At 42.5% G+C, this 24,881-nt stretch overlaps 1 protein-coding gene across 1 annotated transcript in view; it reads left to right on the top strand.

The window, feature by feature from the left end:
* The window catches only part of LOC104028676 (neuronal acetylcholine receptor subunit alpha-7-like), a 62,271-nt gene extending 37,691 nt beyond the window's left edge, over positions 1-24,580 (top strand). The window contains exons 3-10 of the mRNA XM_075726653.1: positions 269-313; positions 1,939-2,048; positions 4,475-4,554; positions 7,130-7,297; positions 8,920-9,114; positions 10,418-10,504; positions 18,766-18,875; positions 24,059-24,580. Of these exons, the coding sequence (XP_075582768.1) occupies positions 269-313; positions 1,939-2,048; positions 4,475-4,554; positions 7,130-7,297; positions 8,920-9,114; positions 10,418-10,504; positions 18,766-18,875; positions 24,059-24,580 (1,317 nt within the window). The remainder of the gene's footprint in view (positions 1-268; positions 314-1,938; positions 2,049-4,474; positions 4,555-7,129; positions 7,298-8,919; positions 9,115-10,417; positions 10,505-18,765; positions 18,876-24,058) is intronic.
* Positions 24,581-24,881: the final 301 nt, after the last annotated feature.

Here is a 24,881-nt window from a genome sequence, read left to right as displayed (position 1 = left end):
TGACTTCTGTTGTTGATCAGTTATGATGAATGCAGGAGGTCTATAGGTTTAAAAGATAAAAAAGAGTCATTATTGTCTGTGCCATATAATACAGTTCAGTGGTTTTGCACTCAGCTCACAATCTACTCCATAAATTTTGTGTTTATTTACCCCAAGAGTCTGGGTTTTCTAAAAGAAATAGAAACTCTTCCACCTGTAATCAAACTGTACTTTGAATCTCATCCTTTTTTTCTCTTCTTTTCCCTTTCCTTCCCCCTTTTGTTCAAAGGATGAGAAGAATCAAGTGTTGATCACAAATGCTTGGCTGCAGATGGTGAGTAACCCATGCCAATAAAGAAAAAACCCCACTTCCTAATGGCAAACTACTGAGTGTGATTTCTTAGCTGAAAAGCAAGATTGCTGTCTTTTAACTTGTCTATAATGTGAAACAAGCAGGCATTTTGAGTCCTTTGAAATTTCTCTAGTGCTCCTTTTAGCCTTGAAAATTAAATGCAGGAGACTACATTAATGCCCAGAGCAGACCTGTTGACCTTTGGAGGGTGAAACCAACTATGTTTTTAGGCCAGTAGATGTAGGGTTCTACTAAAAGAGAGCCCAAAGTTATGGTTACACTGTAGCAGGAGAGACTCTTCAAGGGGCTCAAGGCCCTCTCCAAGGCCAGTGATGGGGACTTGTTGTGAAGGAAACAGACACCCAGTAAGACCCAGGCACCCTGCACTCATGGCTTCTGGGCAAATCCCTACCTCTCTCTGAAACAGGGAGCCAGGGGTGCTCCGTGGAGGGCAGGGCACAAAGATCCCCAGCACTTGCCCCTGAACACAGACAGAAGCAACACAGCCATGCTGGACCATGTGGAGACTGCTTGGGCTGGGTGGTGGGGTGGCCAGACACCACAAGGAGCCCCATGCTGCATTGCTGCTGGCAGTGCCCAGGCACATCCATGGGAACATTGCCTTCCCTCATGCTTTACAAACCTCATCCATAAATGTTCCTTCTCCCTCTTCTGCAACGTGCTCCAGCTGAGGAGTGACCTGCACTGGTCATGCAGGATAAGCAAAACTGATCTTCACTGAAGGTTTTGGGGGAGGGAGCTTCCCATCAGGTCTGCTGCTCGCCACATACCGTGAGAGATATGGTCTTTTCTTAAGACGCGTAAACCAATCTCCTTAATGGCTTGTGCTCAGTAAAGATACAGCTCTGGAGGGAAAAGCCTGTGGGAGACTTGAATGATTGAACTAATTCTGCTTTGACTTTAGCAGCTGAACACTATCTCATGTTAATGGGTGCAACTGAACAGGCTGTTTCTTCCTCAGCTACCTGCTGGGATTTGCAGCAGAAATGAATTGTTTTCTATTGCAAAAGCTAACCCAGACCAACCCATAGGACTACAGGGTTGTTAGGACAGAGCCTGTGGGTGTCCTGTCCCTTGCAGAGGTGTTCTTCAGTCATAGCACTGATGACTGTTTCCCTTGCAGACTTCCCATAGAACTTTGCTGTAAGTCACAAGGTTCAGCACAAAAGCTGTGCCTGCACCTTTCTTGAACTGATCAAAGAGGGACTCTCAGACTATGGTCCGTGTACCACTGATGATACCCAAGTCATTCAAACCACCTCTGCTCAGAACCAGCGTGCCTCATGGAGGTGCCTACCACCAGTGTTTCTGCCAGTGCACCAGAATAGGTTTGGGATGCCTGGCTTCAGGTCACAAGGTGGAAGGGTTAGACACTAAATCAAAATACAGCTCACAGCATTCAGTCATCACACTGTGGATTCTTTGGTAAAAATGCCAACCTTTCTTAATAATTAAAACCAAATGTTAAACTATTATCATACTACTGCTATTGCTACTGGCAAAATTCATTTTGTTCCCATAATATTCCAGACAACTTAGAAAACTTTTACCAGCTCATATAATCTGATATATGTGTTTGCCAACAGTACTGGGTTGATGTTTACTTGTCTTGGGATCAGTATGAATACCCAGGGGTGCAGAACTTGCGATTTCCAGCTGACCAGATTTGGGTACCAGATATTCTACTGTATAACAGGTAAGCAAGAAGCGTAACGGCCAGTGGGACCCTAGAACTAGAGCATTAGATGCTGGAAATCAGCCATGCTTACTGACATTCTGGGTCTTTTGCAATCTGGGGATTTGGCGCTTGAAACAGTAACAATAAAAGCAAACAAGCACCAGCTAATAGATTTTTCTAATAGCCAATCTAAGTTGTCTTTGCTGTAGTTCTGCAGATGTCTTGTTTACCTTTTCACAGTTTTCCCAGTGAACGCAGAGAGAAAACAAACCATATTCTCCTTATAATTACCATAGCTTTCCTGGAAAATTATTATCACGTCTCTACCATAATGTTCCTGCCTGAACTAAATAAATAGATTTTCTTCTTACTTTCCTCGTCACTCATATTTTATAAACTTCTCCATCATTTCTCTTCCCCTCTGAACACTCTCTAATCTGTTTTTCCTCCTAAATCGAGCTCTCTAGTCAGCACTTCTGCAGTGTTGAATGGAGTGGAAGCTCTGCAGACAGATGTTCCCTTAATGCTTTCCAGGAGGCGGCGAGTTTTGGTTTTGCTCTAACTTCTTAGTTTTTTACTTATTTTTTGATTTGTCACAAACCCTGGATGTTGCACTTCATCCTTGCTGTCTTACTAAATTTTCACTGATCTGTCTTCCTCTGACAGTTTTAAGGGTAACGCTTTCTAGTCATCCAGATTGAATTACATTCTGTTGGTTTCCCAGTTCACCAAGATCTATTTTCTGTTCCAAGTCCTCACTACAAGATATCCAAAGGAGACTTGGAGTCACCTGGATTGTTCAAGTGTTCTTCTTTACTTCAGCTTTACTCCTCACAGTCTCTTTATTCATTTTCAGTCTCTAAAACCAAACCATATAGTCTGGTCCATATTACTGTAGTTTGTTTATAAGAACACGATGCGGAAACACTTTCTGAAGTTCAGATATATCACCTGCCTCCTCTTAGTCAGTAAGAAAACTAGATTGATTTGATGCAGTTGGCCCTTGACAAATCTGTGCCAGCTGTTTTCACCTTGTTATCTTTGAAGTTAGGCTGATGTGTCTATAATTTCACCTTTAAAAAAAAAAATCAGAATTCTCTTTGATATTCCCTAGCTCACTGAGCCCTTCCCTGTTCTCCACAAGCTCTCACAGATAATTGTTAATGCTTCAGAGGGTATTTCGGCCAGTCCCTTCAGTTCTCAAGAGTAAATTTCATCAGCCCTGCCAACTGGAATCTGTCTTATCTACACTTGTTTAACATGTTCCTCCCCCATTCTGCCCTGGACTCCTGCCACTGTGTGAGAATTAATTGTGGTGAGCTGCAGTTTGTGAGGAGTGAAGCACAGAGGGTGCAGGATACTGCAGCTTTCTGAACCCTGTTGTTTCCTTTCCTCCCATAACAAGGAATGGATCTGTCTTGTCCTTTGTCTTTTCTTTGTTTCCTTGCATTTATAAAAACTTTTATTGCTGCCTTTATGTCTTTTGATAGTTACCACTCATTCTGCACTTAGCCTTTTCAATTTTATCCCTTTTGTTTTGTGCTGGGGACAATACTGAGGACTGATGACTCAGACATTAATAAAAAGCAGGTCATAGGAGGGACAGAGGGTCTGAATCTTCCACCTGTGGTTGTGAGACAGGGTGTGTAAGATGGTATAGTCATGCAATATAGACCTGCACATAGCCATGACAGGCAAGGCTCTACAACATCAGCCAGGGGAACCATTCATAGTTAAGCTCTTCCAAGAGACCCTCTAGACCAAATCCCCAGGCCTGCTCCTTTGAAGAATTCTTGTCCTTGCCTGGCTCATTACTCCCTTATTTTTCTCAGAGTTGCTGGAATCCTAAAGAAATTATCTTTTCTTGGTCCCTTTCACCTGGTTTCTGCTCTTAGAGTCTCAATGGATCTCCTCCTACAAGCCCCAAATCTAAAATAACTTCTCCCCAGTGCTTTCCTCTATTGCTTGGTAGCAAACCCTTGGCCCCTCTGCATCCTAAGAGACTGTGAAATTGTTGCCTCAGGCCACCATTACTCTTAAAACCGATATCTGGGTAACAGATGATTTACGCTATGAGCTGCCTGATTCTGACAGCAGTCCCAGAAAAACCACATCCTGCCGACTGTCCAGTGTTTGGGTACAGCTACTGTGACACTTTTGCTCCTTTCACTTCTGCGTTTGCTCTGAGACATCCAACAGCTCTGCTTCTTACTTCTTTTAGGACATTGCGGCATGCAACTGGTATGCCTGGGTGCAGGCCAACAGTGTCTATGAGAAGCCGAGATACTGATCACAGGTGGATTGTTCACCCAGGCATAGGACCTTAATTCAGACATTCTGTGCATTAAATTCAGCCAAAAGATTATTTTTATGCTGCCAGTTACTATATCTTAACTCAAACATCAGCTTGCTTTTTCTTTTGTTTTGTTTATACTGTGTTACAGTGCGGATGAAAGATTTGATGCGACATTTCACACAAATGTGCTGGTGAATTACTCTGGATCCTGCCAATATATTCCTCCAGGTAGGGCACATAGAGTTTTTGTTTCCTTTAAGTCAATGTGTTGCTTTGAATAACTACAAGCAGTTTTTCTTCATGAATGAAACCAAGGTGTTTAGAAGCAGTCTGTGCAAATTTTGCAAGCTGTGTAATTATGGGACAAACACACTGAAATAATTTAGGTCCATTATTAGTGGTGTATTTCCACTTCATGAATCAATAAATCACTCTCCTGAGCAATTTGCTGAGAACATTCACAGGCCCAACTGAAGTGTCATCTAAAGCAAGGTGGTGTGCACTCTCACATCATGTTTCATGTGCAATCCACTTAGCTCTTTTTTGAAGTGGAGAGATGTGTCACCACAGGAAACCCTGAAAGCATCACTCCCTCGGCAGTGAAGTCCTCCCTGCCAGGCTGACACTACAACTCCAGGTGAAAAGACAAACTGAGACTGATCTCAGCCAGACAGACCTGAGTCTCAGCCTGCTTTCCATCTGTATTGCTGATTCAGTGCCTGTAGGCCCCAGCAGCCAGGGCCTACCAGCAAATACACAGGTTGTCCTCACAATCACTCACTGTGGTGGACAAGAAATGCCCAAACTTTGTGTCATAGTTGCTGAGAGATTGACAGCAAGCGTGTCCACAGGGCCCACCAGGAACAAGTGCGTCTTCCTTGATGGCTGGTCCTCTGTTGATCCCTACACCTGAGACCCATTAAAGCATCCCTGTGGTTTCTCTGGGACAGACCCAGCAGTAAGGTTCTCTCCAGGGAGCAACATGAGACATGAATAAAATTGACATGTACCAGAGCAGAGCGTTCTCCATCCCTCCGGGTAGGGAGGTGATGCAGAGTGTGCCTATATGGACAGATCTGGTGTCCTGCTCACCTCTTGGTGAGCTACAAACTCCATGATGAAGAACTGGTTACTTAAGAACCCAAGGAAAGCATAAATAGAGAAAAAGTAATAATGGAAATCTGTTGTGTAAAGCACAGGAAATCCTTTGTTACAGGGATTTAACTGCTGCCAAACTGTTTTGCAAAGTTTTAGAAAGAAAAAGTTGATAATCAGCCTACTGACTGGCAACAAGGGCTCGCAGAAACAGCTAGATTAATCAAGACACTGGAAAACATGCAAGAGTAGAAAAGATGGTGTTTCCGAAGCTTCCTGAAAGTTTTATTGCCCATGACTGAGAGCAAGCTATACTCACTGCTGCTCTCTATTTGAGAAACAAGATAGGTGGAAGAGTAGAGAGAAGGGACAAGATGGGGACAGCTGTCTATTGTTAAGGAAAGGAGCAGAGCCAAGATTCAGGAGAAACTGGGAGAAAAGCCTCCGTGTACCCTATACAAGAATGGCCATGATGGTGGGAGTCAGACCTCCCAGAATGTAAAGGGACAAATGAAGGAACCCAGCCACTCTAGAACAGCAGTGTTTGTGCAGGGACATGGTCTTACACACATGGTTATGCCACAATACCCTCAGCCTTTGCAGCAGCAGGCAAAGACAATAATCAAGGATATCTGTTTTGAGGATTTTATCTTCAAGAGGCATGGCTCAAGCGCTTACTGCAAAACATCAAACTCAGCTCAGTTAGGTGACTCAGCTGGGATTCACCTTAGCTGGTGTTTTAGGGAGCACACAGAAACAGTTACTGCAAACAGGTAGGCTAAGTGCAACATTGGAGGTAATTTTCCAACGAAGCAAAAGCTGCCTCTCTTTGACACAGCACCTCTGAGCTGGCCAGCACGTGGTGAACTAATGAGATAAGATGAAAGCTGCAAAGCTGCAGACCCACAGGCATGAGGGTTTGCAGGGATGAACTCTGTGCTTTGCCACCAGCTGCCAGTAATGTAGTCTGTGCAGATCATCTTCCCCACTCTCCAAGCCCTCCATGCTGCTGGATGGCCGGGGAAGTCCCACAGCCATAGCTGTGGCCCCAAGAAGAAAATTTGGAGCATCCATTATTTTTTTTTTAATTCTCTTAGCTGAATAAGAAAAAAAAAAAAAAAAGGAAATAATTAGATTGCAACAATATACAAGTATTAATCTCCTAAACTGCTTAAGACATCTCATGAAATAATGATAGTGGATTGGAGACATCCAGAGTAAAATTCAAGGCTGAGGTTAACATACAGAAGATAAAGGCCAGCACCAAGCAAGGTTTAGGATAACAATGTATTTTCAAGGGACTGTGGGTCTAATGCAGGGCCTAACAAGGAACTCCTTTCAAAGAACTTGTCGCAGTGCTTCCAGCCACAGTGCATGGACATCTATATACTCTACACTCCTGTCAGGCCCTGATGCACTGCCTGTGATCTGCTGGGGCCAGCCAGCATGAGGACACAGGCTGGGCTGCTTCTGGGTGGCTACAGTGTCCTGGGCAACCTACCTCAAGGATGCAGTGAAAGAGGGCGGGATGTTCACTGGTGCCCCAGGAAGGGAGGCTATTCCACTCATGGCAGAATCTTCTACCTGTGTTACTTGTTTGGTTACCCCATGACTTTTGGAGAAGAAAGTTGCTCACAATCGATCAGACGGGTCAGGGCAATGAATTGCACCCTGCACATGGTTGATTCTGACTGATTTCTGCCCACAGGCATTTTGAAGAGCACATGTTACATTGATGTCCGCTGGTTTCCCTTTGATGTGCAGAAGTGTGACTTGAAGTTTGGCTCCTGGACTCACAGTGGCTGGTTGATTGACCTGCAGATGCTTGAGGCTGATATTTCCAACTACATCTCAAATGGGGAATGGGATTTAGTGGGTAAATCGTCTGGCCTAAAAATTTCCAGTAGTCTAATTTTCAAAGGCAAACCCCAAATACACAGAAATGATCAATCCCACTGGGACATGAAATACAGGTATTAAAAGTTTCTATGTAAGAGGCAGCAAAACAAAAGAAAAAGAAATCACAGATCAGAGACAGCTTTTCAGTCACATTAATTGAACTGTGTCTGAAAAAACTGTGTTCTGAAACAATTGCCTGCAACTGAGTATGTAAATGAAATCTACTGGTCCTGATGCATCTGAGCAGTTTGTCAGTACTAAACTTGGATGTGTCTCATGTAGGTGCATGGAACACTACTGTCACATCTAGTTTAACATGTCAGCCAAAAATTGATTGGTCTAAAAAACAGTATTTCAGCAAAATTGGAATGAGCTTTTACAGAGATGAATCTCTCTCACCTAGAAAACCAACGAAGTGTCTACCAGTTCATAATAACTGCAGTTCAGTATGTTTCTCTGCCCTTCTGTGCTTTGGAAGAAACCTGTATTTTTAAAAGAGGAATCTATGCCCAGAATTACTTATTTGGAGTGAGCTCCTAGTGAGTTATTTTAAACCCATTTATGTAGGTGTAAGTGAGAAGTACTGTTATGGAAATTGATAGAGCTTAGACTACCGTAAGGAGAGCATGCAGAAGGGACATTTCACCTTCTAGTCTGGATATGTAGACAAGGAAATAACTGTCACTGACCAGCTGCATGCAGTGGTTTTACCATTCAGGACATCTGAGAAATAATACAATAAGAAACATAATAGGTATTCAGTTTCATGACATGCTCAAGGATTCTGTAGCGAAGTCCTCCTAAAGTCCATCCGTTTCAGAGCATTCCTGACTTTCCAGTGCTCCTTTATGGTGGTTATTTCTGTCCAGTAATTTTGCATATCTGATTAAGAGACTGGCCTGTGATTTATCTGCCTTCAGCCTGGATGGACAAAACCGGCCCTTAGCTAGCTCATACAGCAAAAGCATTAAGTAACACCTCAGGCAAGTCATGGCCTTATCCTTTATGGAGACTTTGCCACACTCCTGACAAAATGTACACATTGTCACATCTTCTGTCATATGCATAGAAACAAAAAAGAGGTGGTCTGTGGTGGCATGAAAGTTACGAGGTGCTGAGTTCTTTCATAGAATCATAGAATCGTTTAGGTTGGAAAAGACCTTTAAGATCATCCAGTCCAACCATAATCTTTGGCAGCTCCTTGAAAATCTTTCCTTGTTGAGGCTGGGATGCTCAGATCTGTTTTGATCTGGCCCAGATGATCTTTCTTGTCTAAGCCAGGTTCTAATGACTCAGAAGGCATGAAAATAAGCCCTAGAAAACACAGAAGGTGGACTAAGAACAGCAGACATCTTGCACTGTTGCCTCAGACGTTGCTGAAGACGTTGACAAACTAAGAGTTACCTTGGCTTATTTAACTCTGTAGTGATGTATTTCAGCTTTCAAACAACAATGAACTGAGGCATGTTGTCCTTTGTCCTCTTTAATCTATTCATCCATGTGTGCAGCATTGGCCACAAGTGTTAGAAAATGTCTTTTGCCTGGCAACTGATTTGGGGGTGTCTTTTCTCCTTTATGCTCTGATGTCCCTCTCTGTAGGTGTCCCAGGAAAGAGGAATGAGTTGTACTATGAATGCTGTAAAGAACCATACCCAGACGTGACGTACACCATCACCATGCGCCGACGCACCCTCTACTATGGCTTGAACTTACTCATTCCATGTGTTCTCATATCCGGCTTGGCACTGCTTGTTTTCCTTTTGCCAGCTGATTCAGGGGAGAAGATTTCTTTAGGTAAGTGCTAAAGAATTCATTTCTTTCATAAGCACTTCCTATAAAATGGAAAGTAAATACCTCCTGGTGCTTGATGAATAAAGATTTCCCTGGAGGAGCAATAGAAGCACTTGTTTTGTTGCAGAAACCAGAGTAACAGCTTTCTGTATTGCATTCACACATCCTGTGCTAAACAATTCTAAATGTTTTGGATTTTATCCTGGGATGAGGCAGAACTTGTCGCTGGCACAGGCAGCAGTGATAATACTCTGTAGTCCCTGTTGTTCTGTACTTTAGTATGTCTCAATGCATTTCACAGCTGATTAACTCTGTTTTTCAGATAGGACATACTAAGATACAGAGAGTGAAGAGTTGTGAGCAGCAGCAGCTGGGCATTGGATTTTCACCTTCCAAGTTCACCTCCCAAAACACCAAGCCATAAGTCCCCCATGAACACAAAACAATCACAGCCAATGAAAGGCTAAATGAGATTTGCTGTTGTGTGTGTTGATAAAGACAGGAGGGGTGTTCCCAGGAGAATACAGGGGAGAGCTGGAAATGCACAAGACTGTCATGGGCAAGACATTAAGAGTTAATTGTGCACAATTCCAATCAGGACAGAGACCTTTGAATCACATGAAATGTCCTCAGTGTTAGTAGAACAATCAGGGATCTGGGTAGCCTGTCTCACAAGAAGTAAAATACAGGCTATGGGGGATACTTTTGCTGCCTGTGAAAGATAGGGGGGAGATAAGGAAAAGAATTATTTGAGCTGAAGTACAATGATGACACAAAAATAGGAGATAATGTTCATGCATTGACCTTGAGATTTCTCAGCACCTTGGCAGTTAGGTTTAGCAACAGTCTTTCCAGACAGAACAAACAAAGAGCTACTTTTAAAACAGGTTGCAGCTCTTTGGAGGGTGTTATATAATATGTAATAACCACAAACTAGATTCATGTCTGTGCAAGTATCTCCTAGCCCTTAATAATCATGTGGGCTTTGTTTTCACTATGTTTTGGAAAAGCAATGTAGTTTATCAGTTCTGCAAGCTTCATTTCACTCAGCAGAAAATATTTCTCCATTACTTTAAGAAGAGCAAGGGTTTGGGTATAACTGAGAAAAGTGAAAAGACAGCTGATAAAGTTGCATTCAAAAATGCTCTCACTCTGTGGAAGTTCTCATCTACACTGACAGACATGAAGTCATGGGTTTGGCTTAGCCACAGATCAGGACAAGGCTATGTTTAACGGCAAAGACATCAGAGGAGCAGCTGCAGAATTCATGTTCCTCATTCTTCCCCTCCATGTTCACTCCCTGCAGGTATCACTGTCCTGCTTTCCCTGACTGTATTCATGCTGCTTGTGGCTGAGATCATGCCTGCAACTTCTGACTCAGTCCCACTAATAGGTAAGTTGATTTTCTCTGCTCTGTGCACAATGTATGATGCTTCTCAAGAGTTGTTCAAAGCCTATTTGAGGACTGACTCTTTTTGTTACTGTAGTTTTGCATTTCAGTAGTGTCAGGAGTAAATTTCTGTCTGGGCTTTCCTGTTTGCATGTATAAAAAGACCCTACAAGAGAGATACAAAAGGCTCTGGAAATATCAGATAAACTGGTAACTGCAAGGACTGAGGGGACACAGAATCAATACACAACATGGAGGTTTGGGTAGGCAAAGCACAAAGCCAACACCACTGGTGCACAAGCACAAGTAGGATACTGGAACAGTACTCAGCTCTGGCTCTGGATTCATTGAGTCTGTCCATAAAGTCCCTTCAACAGCTCTTTGGATGAAGCTGTGTGCACAGAGAGCTTTTGAAGGTTTCAGTGCTGCTGGCTAGTGAAGGTTCATCTTTCTTCTTCCACATCGCCTGCCCTCCCTGTTGTTATGCATCTCTTCCCCGCCTGTACCCTTCTACTCCTCTCTACTCCAAGAGCAAGTCAAGGTACTACAGTCAAAATTCAGATATATCACTGGAGCATTTTTAACATGTGCTGAAAACTATGGGACAGATTGTCATCTTGGGAACATGGGACAGACAGACATTGTTACATCCTCTATTTTCATAGGACCATCCCTTTCCCCTGATCTCATGGGGCCTCAGTTTCTCACGTGTGAACTGGAGAAAGCATTATTCCCTGATGTCATAGCAGGGTAGAGAAAATAAACCTGTTCTGGATTAGAAAATAAAGTATGAACACCACAGGGAAACACAGAACCTGTATAATTTTCATCTCCAGAGCTAAGATCTATTTCTGTCTGCAAATCATGACTAAAGTACACATTCCAGACAGTAGAAATAAAACATTCAACTATGTATCTTTGTGCTGATGGAAGGTGCACCTCACCATTTTATAATTAAAGCCTCACACAATTTATATCATGAACAGGACAAGAGAGCATTTACTCAGACAACCTCATTATCTCACTTCAAAGATTAAAACCTCAGACCTAACTGTGGGGAAGGAGGGTGACTCTGCAACAGTAAGCATAACAAAGCCCATAGGCAAGAGTTTCTGAAACCTCCAAATATCTTGGACATCTTATTGAAAGTCAGCAGGACTCTTGCCTCTGAGTGACACAGGAGCTTCCAAAAAACTAACAAAACCTTTCTCTGAATATATACCTAGGACTCCACAGAGACAGATACAATTTTAAGAGAAACTTTGTGTGTAGGGATGAGACACAAGGCATCTTGGACCAGTCTTCACATAATTTTGTTTTATGTAATACATAACAAAAGCCATCTGGAATTAGTAAAGAGATGCACTTGCCTATGCCCAGTCCACTAGCTTTAACCAGACCAATTTCTACTGACACCATCCCCTCTCATAGAAGGTAAGATTTGTACCAATGTCATGGTTTAACTCTAGCCAGCAACAAAGTACTGCGCAGCTGCCTACTCACTCCCCTGCTCCTGATGGGATGGGGGAGAGATCAGAAGAGTAAAAGTGAGAAAACTCATGGGTTGAGATAAGGACATTTTAATAACTGAGATAAAGTAAAATAATAATAATAATAATAAGAAGAATAAAGAATAAGCAAAGCAAGTGATGCACGATGCAATTGCTCACCACCCACCCACTGATGCTCAGTCAGTCCCTGAGCAGCAGTTGCTGCCCCCCAGCCAACTCCCCCTGGTTTATATACTGGGCATGATGTCATATGGTATGGAATAGCCCTTTGGCCAGTTTGAGTCAGCTGTCCTGGCTGTGGTCTCTTCCGCCTTCTTGTGCACCTGGCAGAACATGGGAAGCTGAAAAGTCCTTGACTTACACTTGACTTAGTGTAAACTATTTAGCAACAACTAAAACATCAGTGTGTTATCAACATTATTCTCATACTAAATCCAAAACACAGCACCATGCCAGCTACTAGGAAGAAAATTAACTCTATCCTACCTGAAAACAGGACAACCAAGATAAGCTATGAACAGTTATGTATTATTACAGATTTTGATGCTGTTATAACAGATTAGTTTTTACTTATCTCAACATAGCTATGAAAACATCACATATCAGGAGAGGGTGAGGGACAGTGGTATTGGGGAACCCTGTTGCATCAAGTCCCCCTTTTCCAGGTGAATATTCATTCAGCTATTAGGACCTCTCACGTCTTTTCACCCTTTTTGGACCACAAAGTCAAGGAGATGATAAGGGAGTCTCAAGGCAACATATGCCTTGTTGACAGCATATATTGTTGCAAGTTTTTTCCTAAAACCCAGATAATTAGAGCGTATGAAATGTATTAGAAACACACCTCCTGAAGTTGTCAGGTAGGTCAAACACAGTCTGTTTCTTTCATCTGTTCATTAGACAAATTTTGTATTATGAAACACTGTAAAAGAATAATCCTTGCACATAGATGCTTTGTAACACCCTGGAGACTGACTTCAGGTATCCAGATGAGGGAAGTGTAAAACAATCCTGTGGCTGCTGTCATCTGATTCTTCCCTGTTACAGCCCAAAAGCAAGATGAACCTTGACACATGAGGGTGCACTCAGGCTGCATGCTCTGAAACTCAACCACCTCTGTGCAATGGAAGCTCTTGTTTCATAGTAACACAAGATATTTCAGGTTGGAAAAGACCTTGGGAATTAGAAGACTGTGTCAAAAGCCTTGCTAAAATTGATGTAAATGACAGCTACTGCTCTCCCTTTGTCTGCAAGTGTTCTCATTTTATTATAGAAGGCAATCATGTTGGTCAGACATGATTTATCCTTGATAAATGCAGGCTAGCCATTCCCAGTCCCCACCTTTTCCCTCAAGTGTCCAGAAATGTTCCCCAGGGACTTGCTCCCCAATTTGCCCAGGGAACAAAGTCAGAATGACAGGGCTGTAGTTCTCTGGATTGTCCTTTTGGACTTTTTTTTAAGATGGGTGCAACATTTGTTATTCTCCAGTTGTCAGGGATCTTACCCCATCTCCATGGCATTGCATCTTAGGACTCCTGTTGACATCTATCTGGTCCCATGGACTTGGGCAGGTTCAGGTCTCACAATCAATCCCTGACTCCATCCTCATCCACTGCTGGTTGTTTTCTTTGTCCTTGAACCATGCACAGAGACATAGGAGACCTTGATAGTGAAAACTGGGGCAAAATACACACTGTCTTGGCCTTCTCATCTTTCTTGGGAGCTTGCATTCACATCAGTAACTGGCTAATCCTTGCCCAGCAGCATGTCTGCTCCTGTCCTTCTTCAGGAGAATCTCCTTTTTTTGGGGTAACAAGGTATTTCCAAAAACCAGTTTTCAGCAGCATGCATATGTGTGAAGCAAGGCACAGCAATCTTTGAAAAGTTGAATCCTGCTCTTCTGCAAACTCATCTGTGATGCCAAAGAAAGAAGTCTGGGAAACAGAGCAAAGACATCTCTGTTACTGTTTAAAAAATTAAACACTCATAGCAACAGAAACCAGCTCAGCCATTTGGATCAAAAGCATTAAAGTCCCATGACATCTACAAACGCAACAGTTTGGCTGGAATCCAACAAAAGTCAACTATATGAACAAGGTTTGTTTCACTACAGGGTCCTGAAGGTCCCTCCTGGCACTTAAAATCTCTAGAGTGTAGCTCCTAAAAGACTTTCAGACCATGACTATACAGCAGCAGCTGTGTCCTAAACTTACCCTACCTGGTATAGCTTAATCATGCCTCATTGGAAATATGTCTGGATGCACTTGTGATTTGACTTACTTTTAATTTCTCTCTTTAAAAATACTTTTATCAAGAGTTTAAGTAGACAGCTGGAGCTCATTACTTGAGGAAAGGATATACAGAAATGCAAAGAACTCCAGATGTGTTACATGCCTGAAATTACTGGTCTGAGTGTACTAATCCCTAGGTAAAATCATAAAGCCTGTGTGACACAGCTCAAGTATATGATAATGATTGTTCTTTCTATGCAATTACGAACAGATTTGTCTCTCACTATAAATGCCAGTAGTTTCATGGGGATTTCATGCACCTTCCTGCCCCTACCACATAACACCATTGCACCCAGTCTGGTGCATTATGTAAGAAGAGATATCCATGTCCCACTGTGTTGATTTCCTGGTTCAGTGACCAAATCAAAATTAAACAAATACTGCTTTTTCAATTAGAGCTTTTGTACAAGCTCAGGTCCTGCCCATTGAAACTAAAGGTACATTTGTGGCATTTAGATCTAAACTGGAAGGGCTTTTTTTTTTATTTCTATAAAGACTATGTGATACATGTAAATAGCACAGGATAATCAGATCCGGTTTTGGTAATGGTTTTATGGCCATCTCTGAAGAAAGGATGAGTTCCTTCCTTAGGCAACAGACATACGCCTGAATTCACTTTTTTTTAAAGAGCACTGTGCCTCCCTGTTTACAGTCTCCATATCCCTGACCTGTTTCATTAAACTGTGTTTTCCATTTGAAAGGAACCTTGTAATTAAGGCTAGGAAATAATGCATTAAGAAACCACTAAGGAACAAGTTCCCCTAAGTCAAGACAGATTCCTAACTGTAACTCTTCCCATTCACGACTATCCTTTGACTAGAGCCTTCTTAAGATTACACAGTTGGTGGTCATGCTTACCCACATTCACTGGTACCTGATAAAGCAGTGACCAGAATCTCATTCATCTTGCACTGCTGTAGGAATATCTTCAAAAATCAATGTCTCAGTATAAGCTGCTAGTTTGGACTCATAGACAGAAAAAAATTCAGCTCCTAATATAATGTTTAGTAACTAGCAAAACCAGACACTTGTCACAAAGACAGATCAATCCACAGCCCATGTTAAAGTCACACATGGCCAAGAGACAATGCTCTGTAAAATTGAGAGCAGCAGAGTTATGAGCATAGCCAGCACTGCTTCCTGACCCTTCTTTCTCCCCACCTGCAATATCGCCTCCAGAGGAGAAAACATTCAGGGCCACATGGCACTGAAAAGTTTGTAGCTATCCCCACTTTTCCCTCTCCCTTCATGATCCCGGCTGCTTCCAGCACCAGATGTTTTGTTTTTAAGCAAACACCATTAAGCCCCCAGCACCAGTAAGCAGCAGGTTCACTCTGCAGTGAGACACAGGCTGTGGGATCCCTCCTTCATGCACGCGCATCCACCTTGTGCCCACCTCTGGTTTACTGTGCTGCAGTCCCAATTCTGTGAGAACAGGGTGACCGTGTGCAGAGACAGACCCTAAAATGCTTACTTTGAAAACCCCACCCAGCTCTTTACTCTCTTATTGGTCCAAAGCTTCTGCAGTCTTTGAGCTCTGGCCCCAGGTGACACAGAAAGTACAATCACACAGAGAAACAGCTAGGACACCCACAACGGGATGCTCTCAACTTGAGACCAAAGCTGCAATAAGCTCTGAGTTGGCTCCTCTTCCTCCACTCCAGCCAGTTCTCTGAGGAAGTATCACTTTCGAAGTACTTTGTCAATGCGAATAAGGCATGCTTCTGGTCAAAAGCTAAGTTTGGAATGAAATGTTCAGATGTCTCAGGCCAGTCAGATGATTTGTTTCTCTCATAAACACTTTTTACACCTGGAAATTCAAGGCATCCCCTTGCACAGAAGTGCTTAATCATTTCTGATTTTTTTCCATGCCCAAATAACTCCAAAGTGCTGCAAATCATTATTCCCTTCCAGCTCTCTCCAAAATATCACCAATGGTTTCGGTCAAGAATCTATATTTTGCTCTAAAAGGAGTTTTCCAGCAGAAAGTTTGGAACACCTGAAAGCTGGTGTGTGCAGAGCGTGTTTGAAAGAGGAACACAGGGCTCATGAATGTGAGGAACTGACATTTCCTATGATTAACATCGACGTGGTGCTTGACACCTTGGCTGGACGTATCAAATAGTCAACAATAAAAATTAAGTTATCTTCACCTCCAGAAAACAAAACTGCATTTCTTTCTGTCTTCTTTTGATGAGCTTCTCTGCTTGCTTCTTTAAAAACCACAACACTTACTTGCTGCTTAGGGATCTACTATCATGACTTACTTTTAGCCGTGTCCCGTCCTTGCCATTCTTTATCAAGCCTATATTATTTCAGTAAGAATGAAGGCTTTACGCTGTGAATAAGTGCATTTGCAGAAGGTGCTTGGGGTGATTTCTTGCAGTTAGTCATACAGCAAACAAGGCTGCAAATTACCAAGACAAGGAAGCAATGTGGTGCTTTGCCACCTCCAGGAGTTATAGATTGTTTTAAGTCATGAGCATAATGCATTAGTGGTTCTGACTAGAGAGAGAAAATGAGATTAATCTCCTGTTATATTTTCTGTCACCTGCCTGTATGTCATCAGCTGCTGCCACTTCACTTTACTCTGTCTCTTTTTGATTTTGTGGAGTGGTTTTCCCCCCTCCCTTTCATGGTCTTTCCTGGTGCCTTGCTGGCACCAGAACCCTGCTCAACCTGTTCTATGAAACATAAATTCTCATTTGCAGCAGCTCTTACAGTTTCATGCCCTGTGATCAATAGTGCTTTTCCCAAAGCCATGCCTGGCTGTTGGCTCTGTTTTCTCATGAGTAAATGCAACAAAGACCTTTCAATTCACCTCACCCTTGGGACTATTATTCTAATCCAGCTGCATAATTCATTTTGCTACAGAAAGGCATGCAGGCCTCTTGAAGCAATTGCAGTGTTGGTTTCAGGAAGGCCTGAGAACCTCATTATTATGAGGAAGCTTTTTGCTGCTGAGACAGCGGGAAGTGGTATTAAGAAATGGAGCCAGAACAAAACTTGCCTTGGAGCCTGTATTGAATTTTTGACTTTTCCTGCAAGTTGCAGCAGGGAGGGCTGGAGGTGGGAGGAGGCTGTAGTCTGTGGCAGTGTCATGTGCTCTCCCACATCTCCCCATCGTATCAGCCAACAGTAATGCTCCCTGGTATTTTGCCACAGCAGCCTTCAAATGTCATTAGCCCTGTGGGCAGTTTCTCTTTACACTCCAGTGCATCAACCTCATTCCTGGCATGAGGAAGCTGTACTGCCACTTAGGAGATACAGTTTCAAGTCTCAGTTCTAGTGTTCAAGATCTTGATTTCTTTCCTGCATGACAGGCTTAAACTTAGCACTCAGCAAGGTTGCAGCGTGCTTTCGTAGGAACCAAAAGAAGTGGTCTTGAGGGCTGAGGAGGGTGCTGAAAAATATGGTTAAGCCCCCGTGAGCAGTGGTGGGGTGATGGAGGGGGTCTGGTGATACTTTCTGAGGTGGTCCAGTGATGCCATGAAGACAGCATTTCCCTCCAGTATCTCTGCTGGTACTGTGGGGTGGCCCTAGGGCTGGGGATGCTGGTGTTCAGTGGCTCTGGTCAGCTTAGCTCCTCACTGTCCTGGCAACAGGCAGAGAGCAGGTGTGTCGTGGTTTAGTCCCAGCCAGCAACTCAGTACCACGCAGCCGCTCGCTCACTCCCCCTACCCTGACGGGATGGGGGAGAGAATCGGAGGAGTAAGAGTGAGAAACACTCCTGGGTTGAGATAAGAACAGTTTAATAATTGAAATAAAGTAAAATAATAATAATAACAATATAATAATAATAGTAATAATAATATACAAAGCAAGTGATGCACAATGCAATTGCTCACCACCCGACGACCGATACCCAGACAGTTCCCAAGCAGCGATCGCTGCTCCCCGGCCAACCCCCCCAGTTTATATACTGAGCATGACGTCATATGGTATGGAATAGCCCTTTGGTCAGTTTGGATCAACTATTCTGGCTGTGCCCCCTCCCAGTTTCTTGTGCGCCTGGCAGAGCATGGGAAGCTGAAAAAGTCCTTGACTAGCATAAGCAGTACTCAGCAACAACTAAAAACATCAGCATGTTATCAACATTCTTCTCCTACTAAATCCAAAACACAGCACTATGCCTGCTGCTAGGAAGAAAATTAACTCTATCCCAGCCGAAACCAGGACAAGGTGCTTAGCAGGGGGCCCTACATTCCTCTCTGGGAACAAAACCCAAGCAGTTTATGCCTTTCACTAGTTCTAGCCCTTCCCTCATTGGAGAGGAGGGAGCTGAGCAAATACATCAAAAACTTCAAAGGCCTAAAATGCTTCCGTGTGGAAGACCAGAGACGAGGATGTTTGAAAGTGACACGGCGCTTCTTAAATGTACATTTCAGGGCATAGCCAAGGAATATTATTTGCCTTTTGTTTGTTTCTTCCCCTCCTAACCAAGTCCTCCTTTTACTTGCAGCTCAGTACTTTGCTAGCATCATGGTCATCGTTGGTCTGTCTGTGGTAGTAACAGTGCTGGTTCTGCAGTTTCACCATCACGACCCACAAGCAGGAAAGATGCCCAAATGGGTAAGCAGCTTTGGTGGTAAACATTCAACAGCCTATTGAAAAAAAAAAAAAAAATCTAAAATCTATAGTAAACTAGTTGTTCTCCATTAATCTGAAGAGTCAGCTACAGACACTATGGGTGATGGTTATGTTTGCTATTGGAGGGAAAGAACAAAATACTAAATTTGGTTTTCCATTAAAACCAGTATCTGTTATTTGGGTTTTCTATTTAAACTTACAGCAGGGTGGTTGAGTCAAGGCAGAGTAATCTTGCTCAGCATGCGCTTTGGAAGTGCTAACCCCATGGGCAACATCTTTGATTTTTTATCCAGCAGACATCAGTACTGATAAAATGTGTCATTTCAAGGCACTAAACAAACATTTACTTGTCTCTGCTGGGCAGTTTGTCTGCTTTATTCCCTTACAGAGGTTCTCACTGCAGTTTGTGACAGAGCTGTAATCTCCCAGAACAAAACAGGCAGTGAAGGCAATTTACTTCTGTCTTGCAACTCTTCCAGTTATGAGCTGGCTCCCTGAGTTGCTGGAAGATCAGGAACCCCAATACCTCAGTGTAGTGAGGGTGTTGAATACTGAACCCAGCCATGCTTCTCACAGCCTAGAGCTCACTGCTCCTGCACCACCAGCAGAAACAGAAAGGCAACACTGTTGAGCTCAGTCTGACTGTACTGAGGAGACCCCTGGACTTCCCTGGCTTGGAAATCTGCCTTCTGCTGAAGCCACATCCACTTGTCTCTGTGGAAAAACAATTTCAACTGCTGCCATCTGATCAATTCTCAGTGCATTAGCATGTGGACTGTCTTTACAGCAGCAGACTCTGTTAGCCCAATGAGGTCTGGCATAACTCCAGCTGGCTTTCAGGAGGAATGTGTTTCCTTTAGATTTTCAAGTTAAAAGAATTCTTTTTCCTCTCTCCTTTTCCTATGAATAGGTTTTAGAATAAGCAAGGTATGCTTTGTATTTACAAAAAGAAAAGGAATGAAAGCAGAGGCAGATACAAATAGTCACAGTCAACTGTCTACCTACCCTGGTTTCACAGAAATCTGGTTGTACAGCATCCTCTGGTATCTCATTCACCACATTTGTCATGCTAGACAATTATCCTGACACAACATTGAATGTTACATCTTTACCAATGCCAGCCTGAGTATAGAATAGCTTTCTAATTTAGCCTCTCTAAAAATAAATTGCAGCACCAATGCAAATTAAAAAAAAAAAAGTCCAGTAGCAATTAAACATAGTAAAAATTGTTTCTTAAAGTGCTGTATCATTTAAAATCATGTTACTTTCAAGACAGCAGAGCATGTGAATTCTGGGTGCATGTGCATGTAAGCAAGACCTGGGGGTACGAATCTGGGTAAACATGCTTCAGATGTCTACATGGACAGGGTATGTAGCAGCATAACAGCCCCCATGGCCAATTTTATTGTTTTGTTTGCTTTTCAAGGAGCCTAGACACAACAGCTCATGTAAATCTGCTCACAGGCCTTGCAAGTCAGCTCTTCTCTCTACCAGTGTCTTGCTCTCTGGGCTGAAAACAACATGCAACAAATACTCACTTTTGAGGAACCTTGTTCAATGGCCTGACAGCTGAACTGGCATACATTAAAAAAATGCCTTCAGGAAGCAAAAAGTTGGAAAGCACAACTGGGAAGCACAGATGATAGACTGAAATCTGTAGACCAGGCAAGCTGACAGGGCTAAGAGATCTCAAGAGAAAAAGGGTGAATGCCAAGTGTGTAGGGAAGAGCCTGACCCCACAAAAGTGGTCATTAGTCCTCTGCAAGGCATGGGCAAGGCTCAGTCATTAGGATTCAGGGTCAAGTCTCATCATTACCTTTTTTTCCTGTCCACCTATGTCAGGTGTTTCTTACAGAGACACCCTGAAAAATTTTTGCTTAATAAAACCCAGGAATCTAAGATAACAATCTACAGAAAGAAGGAAATTGCTTGCCTGAAATTTGTTCTCTGCAGTTCCAGTCCCAGCAAATACCCCTACCATCTACTTACTTCCCCCCACCCTCCTCATCCTGGCAGAGCCAGGCATCAGTTTATTGCAAAGCTCTAACCCTGATTAATTGTTACAGGGTTGTTATCACCTCCTGCTTAAATGAAATTAGCTGCTGGAGTGAGTTGCAGGGGAAGGCATTGGGCTTGTGTGGGAGCAGTTCCAGACCTAGAAGATTTGACTGACCACATTGCCTAAACACCCACTTTCTAAACTATTTACAGTTGAGCAGCTTCTTCTCCCTGCCTGTCTGTCAAAGGCTCTGTGCTTGGCCTTTGAATGAGAAGAGGGAGGGGGTGTGCGTGTTAGTATTTAGCCTCTCTGTAGGGGCTCGCTTCTTCCCTTACTCCACTGCTGAGAATTGTCCCTTCCTTTCCAATTGTGCCTCCTTTTTCCAAGAGAGGATTTTGAATCCAAGATGTTCAGTCAGGGCATTTGTTGGCTAGTCAATTGAGAAGTGAGAGCTGCTGGCTACTTGACACTTTTGATAATGTTTGCTGAGCTAACATGGAAAAGAACACTAAAGAGACCTAAGGAGCAGTTTGGGAGTGGGTAACATCAGACATGGGTTACAGCTCCATTGACCTGCCTCTGCTGACAACCAAGACAGTTGCATAGGCAAGAGATATGGAGAGACGAAGCACAGAGAGAAGATGGGGTTTTGCAGGAAAAGGTAAGAACACTCTGGCTCTTCGCTGTGCCTAAATCAGGTTTGTCAGGTTTCAGGTTTTTCTTTTGATATGTTTTAAACCTGGACATGCACAGATTTGCTTGGGTGCTGATGACCCTTATCAGGATAGCTTTAATTGGAGACTCTCCCCTCTGGACTAGGCCAGGCAGGTGGCTGTGATGGGAGCTAGCAGTACAGCTGTACTATGGTCAGGGGAAGACCTTGGTGGAGAGGGTCACAGCAGGGTTAGGCTGTTGACCTCTGAGGGGAGCTGTATCTGTGTTCTTCCTTCACAGAAACCCAGATATGATAATGCAGGTGAGAACATAGATTCATACCTTTCATGCCCTGGCTGTTTTCCAACAACCCCTATGCTGCAGCTGTCTCCTGAATTAATTAGTATGACAAGAACAGATTGATGTCTGAGTGTCTACTTTCTCAAGGAAATAGGGCATCTGGAAGTTCAAGCAAATTAAAATCTGTGTTGCTGTCCTCTGTGTATTTACTTTTCTATAGGAAATGGGTTTGGCTGTACTTATAAATGTAATTTCCCTAAGGAGTAAACACTTCATCTTGAAAGAAAAAGTAGCATTCCTGTAGAATTGAGCTTTTTCACCTCACCTGTCCTTCCAGAGCTAAGGCAAACATATTAACATTTTCGAACAAGAAAGTTTCTCTGGTTTAGTATTCTAGAATTTCACAGTACTGGAGAATTAATTTCTCTCTCTTCTTTGCCACTGACACTGTTGAAATATTGCTAGCAATTAAGACCTTTATTTTGTTCCATGATGTTCCATTTTGTCTCCATAAGCAGTCAGAGGACATTGTAATTAAGTTCAACTAAATCCAGGATCGATTTCTTAGGCTGCTACATTGTAGTTTTCTATTTGTCTGTGATGATGATGGAGGCAATAATGAAATATTTAAAGACCCCAACGAAAGCACAATAATATGAATCACAGGAAAATAGTCTTTCAGGATGAAGAATAAAAGATTCATTAGTGGGAGTGAAGCAGAAAAGTTCAAGAAAATGGCATGGGGCTGTGACCCAGAAGAGTTGTCACTGAAGAATTTAAAAATTGTGTACCCATCTTCCACTCATCACTGGTTTTGGCTTTTACTATTATTATTCCCACCTGTGATAATTAATGCCTCCTCCTCCTTTCTGAAATTATGTTTGTCATTACAGCAGCAATGCAAAGTGCTAGCTTTTTGTAATTTCCCCATCCCTGCATCTGTACTGTGCAAACCCAAGGGACAACTGATCCTGTGTCTAAAACGCCCCTGGAGGCAAAGTGTGGTCCTGAGTCAAACATGGCCTAGGTGACTGGAGCAGGACCACACAGGGAGTCCTGGGCCAAGGCTCAGAAGTGAAAACAGGGATCATGTCTGTTCTCTCCTGGGCATCAGATTATTTGATTTGTAACCAGAATGATAAAGTCATTAAAGAAGCTACTTATCTTCCTGGAGGGACTCTCACAAGCACATTGCAATTGTTCATTTTGTGTTCATTTTGAATACATAATACCTGAAGGACTTCATAATTACAAGATTTTACTGATTTTGTTTGCTCTCTTTCACATAAGATGTTACTGATTTCACAGCCTTTTTACTGCCTTTTACAGCAAACAATGTTAAGAATAGGAATCATAGCAGGCTCAGATTTCAGACAACACATCTGAAGATCATTCACTGGGGAAAAAATGCTGGATGCTCTCTCTGGAGTTAGCTCATTTGATGACCTTGACAAGAAACATATGGGGCACAATCTGCCATGCGCAGGTTAGCACACTCTTGCGAGGCACCAGAGTAGCTGTATACCAGAGCACAGGGAAATGACAACAGTTAGTAGTAGCATTCAGATTTTGAACTGCCCAATTTAATTGATTTACTATTATTATTTTGAAAAAAGGCCTGCTGTGTTATGTGGCTGAACTCTTCAAAGGAGTATTAAAATGTCTTTCAAAAAAGAAAAAAAAATAGCAAACAACCAAGGCTGTTTATTTAGACTTAAACAGTAGAGATGGGTGTGGGGAATGTGCAAAAAACAGCTGTTAGTTTACTGTGTAGGGTTTTTTCAGCAGAATCTAAACATTGGCCCCCCAAATATTTAAGTGTATCTCTTTCCATACTATCTGAGAAATGGTTGAAAACCATGCAGCCAATTTTGTGTCCTCTGCTCAATTACAGAGATCTGGGATTATTTGCTAAAGATAGGACTTCAAGAATCATATTGTAAAGTAAGATTTTACATCTCTTTTGCTTTATAAGTTAAACAGGCATTGAACACCTCTATGTTCAAGACATATCCAAAAAAATGTCATTCTTGGGAAGAAGCCAGGCCCCCAGAAAACCCATTTGAAAGCTCTGCTGGAGCTGGAGAACACAGAGAGCAGTCAGTCTTTCTGAAGTACCATACACACTAACTGTAATAGTCATGAAATATTTCAAAAACTTTTAAAAGGCAAAAAAGTTCCCTTTATTTCTATTATGATCACTCTTTTTCAGGTCCGTGTCATCCTGCTGAATTGGTGTGCTTGGTTTTTGCGAATGAAAAAACCCGGGGAAAGTATAAAGCCCCTCTCTTGCAAATATAGCTATCCCAAGCACCATCTGAGCGTAAACAGCATGGAGATGAACGTCCTACCTGGGCACAAGTCCAGCAACAGCAACACGATCTATAGCTACCACGCAATGGAAAGTCTGTGCTGCCCCCTGAAGAATGATCTGGGTAGCAAGAGTGGAAAGATTACTTGCCCCTTACCAGAAGATACCGAGCTTGTTCAAAAGAAAACTTTAATGGATACTATTCCGGTGATTGTAAAGATCCTGGAGGAAGTTCAGTTCATAGCAATGCGCTTCAGGAAACAAGATGAGGGTGAAGAGATCTGCAGTGAGTGGAAGTTTGCAGCTGCTGTCATAGACAGATTATGCCTGGTTGCATTTACCCTTTTTGCCATCGTTTGCACATTTACAATACTCATGTCTGCTCCAAATTTTATAGAAGCTGTTTTAAAGGATTTTGCATAAGGATTTCCAAGATGAGCATGATAATTTAAAAATGAATATTGCCAGTAATTTTGCTAGATAATTTAACTCAAATAGAGAAGTGTACTTACATGAGCTAACATACACAGAAGGGGATGAAAATAATTTCAGGAGGTAATAATTCCTGATGTTAGTGATGGTAGTTACTGAATAGTAAATATATTGAGCTCTGTTACTTATTTCATAGACTAGTTCCATGTGTAATTGTCATGATCTGTGACAAATAATAGACAAGAATTCAAACCTACAATACATTTATTACAAGTTTACACTAGTGTCAATG

Source organism: Pelecanus crispus, chromosome Z (genome assembly GCF_030463565.1).
Source record: "Pelecanus crispus isolate bPelCri1 chromosome Z, bPelCri1.pri, whole genome shotgun sequence".
Classification (NCBI taxonomy): domain Eukaryota; kingdom Metazoa; phylum Chordata; class Aves; order Pelecaniformes; family Pelecanidae; genus Pelecanus; species Pelecanus crispus.
The sequence above is the reverse complement of the archived record's forward strand: the minus strand, read 5'-3'. Positions and strand labels throughout refer to the sequence as shown.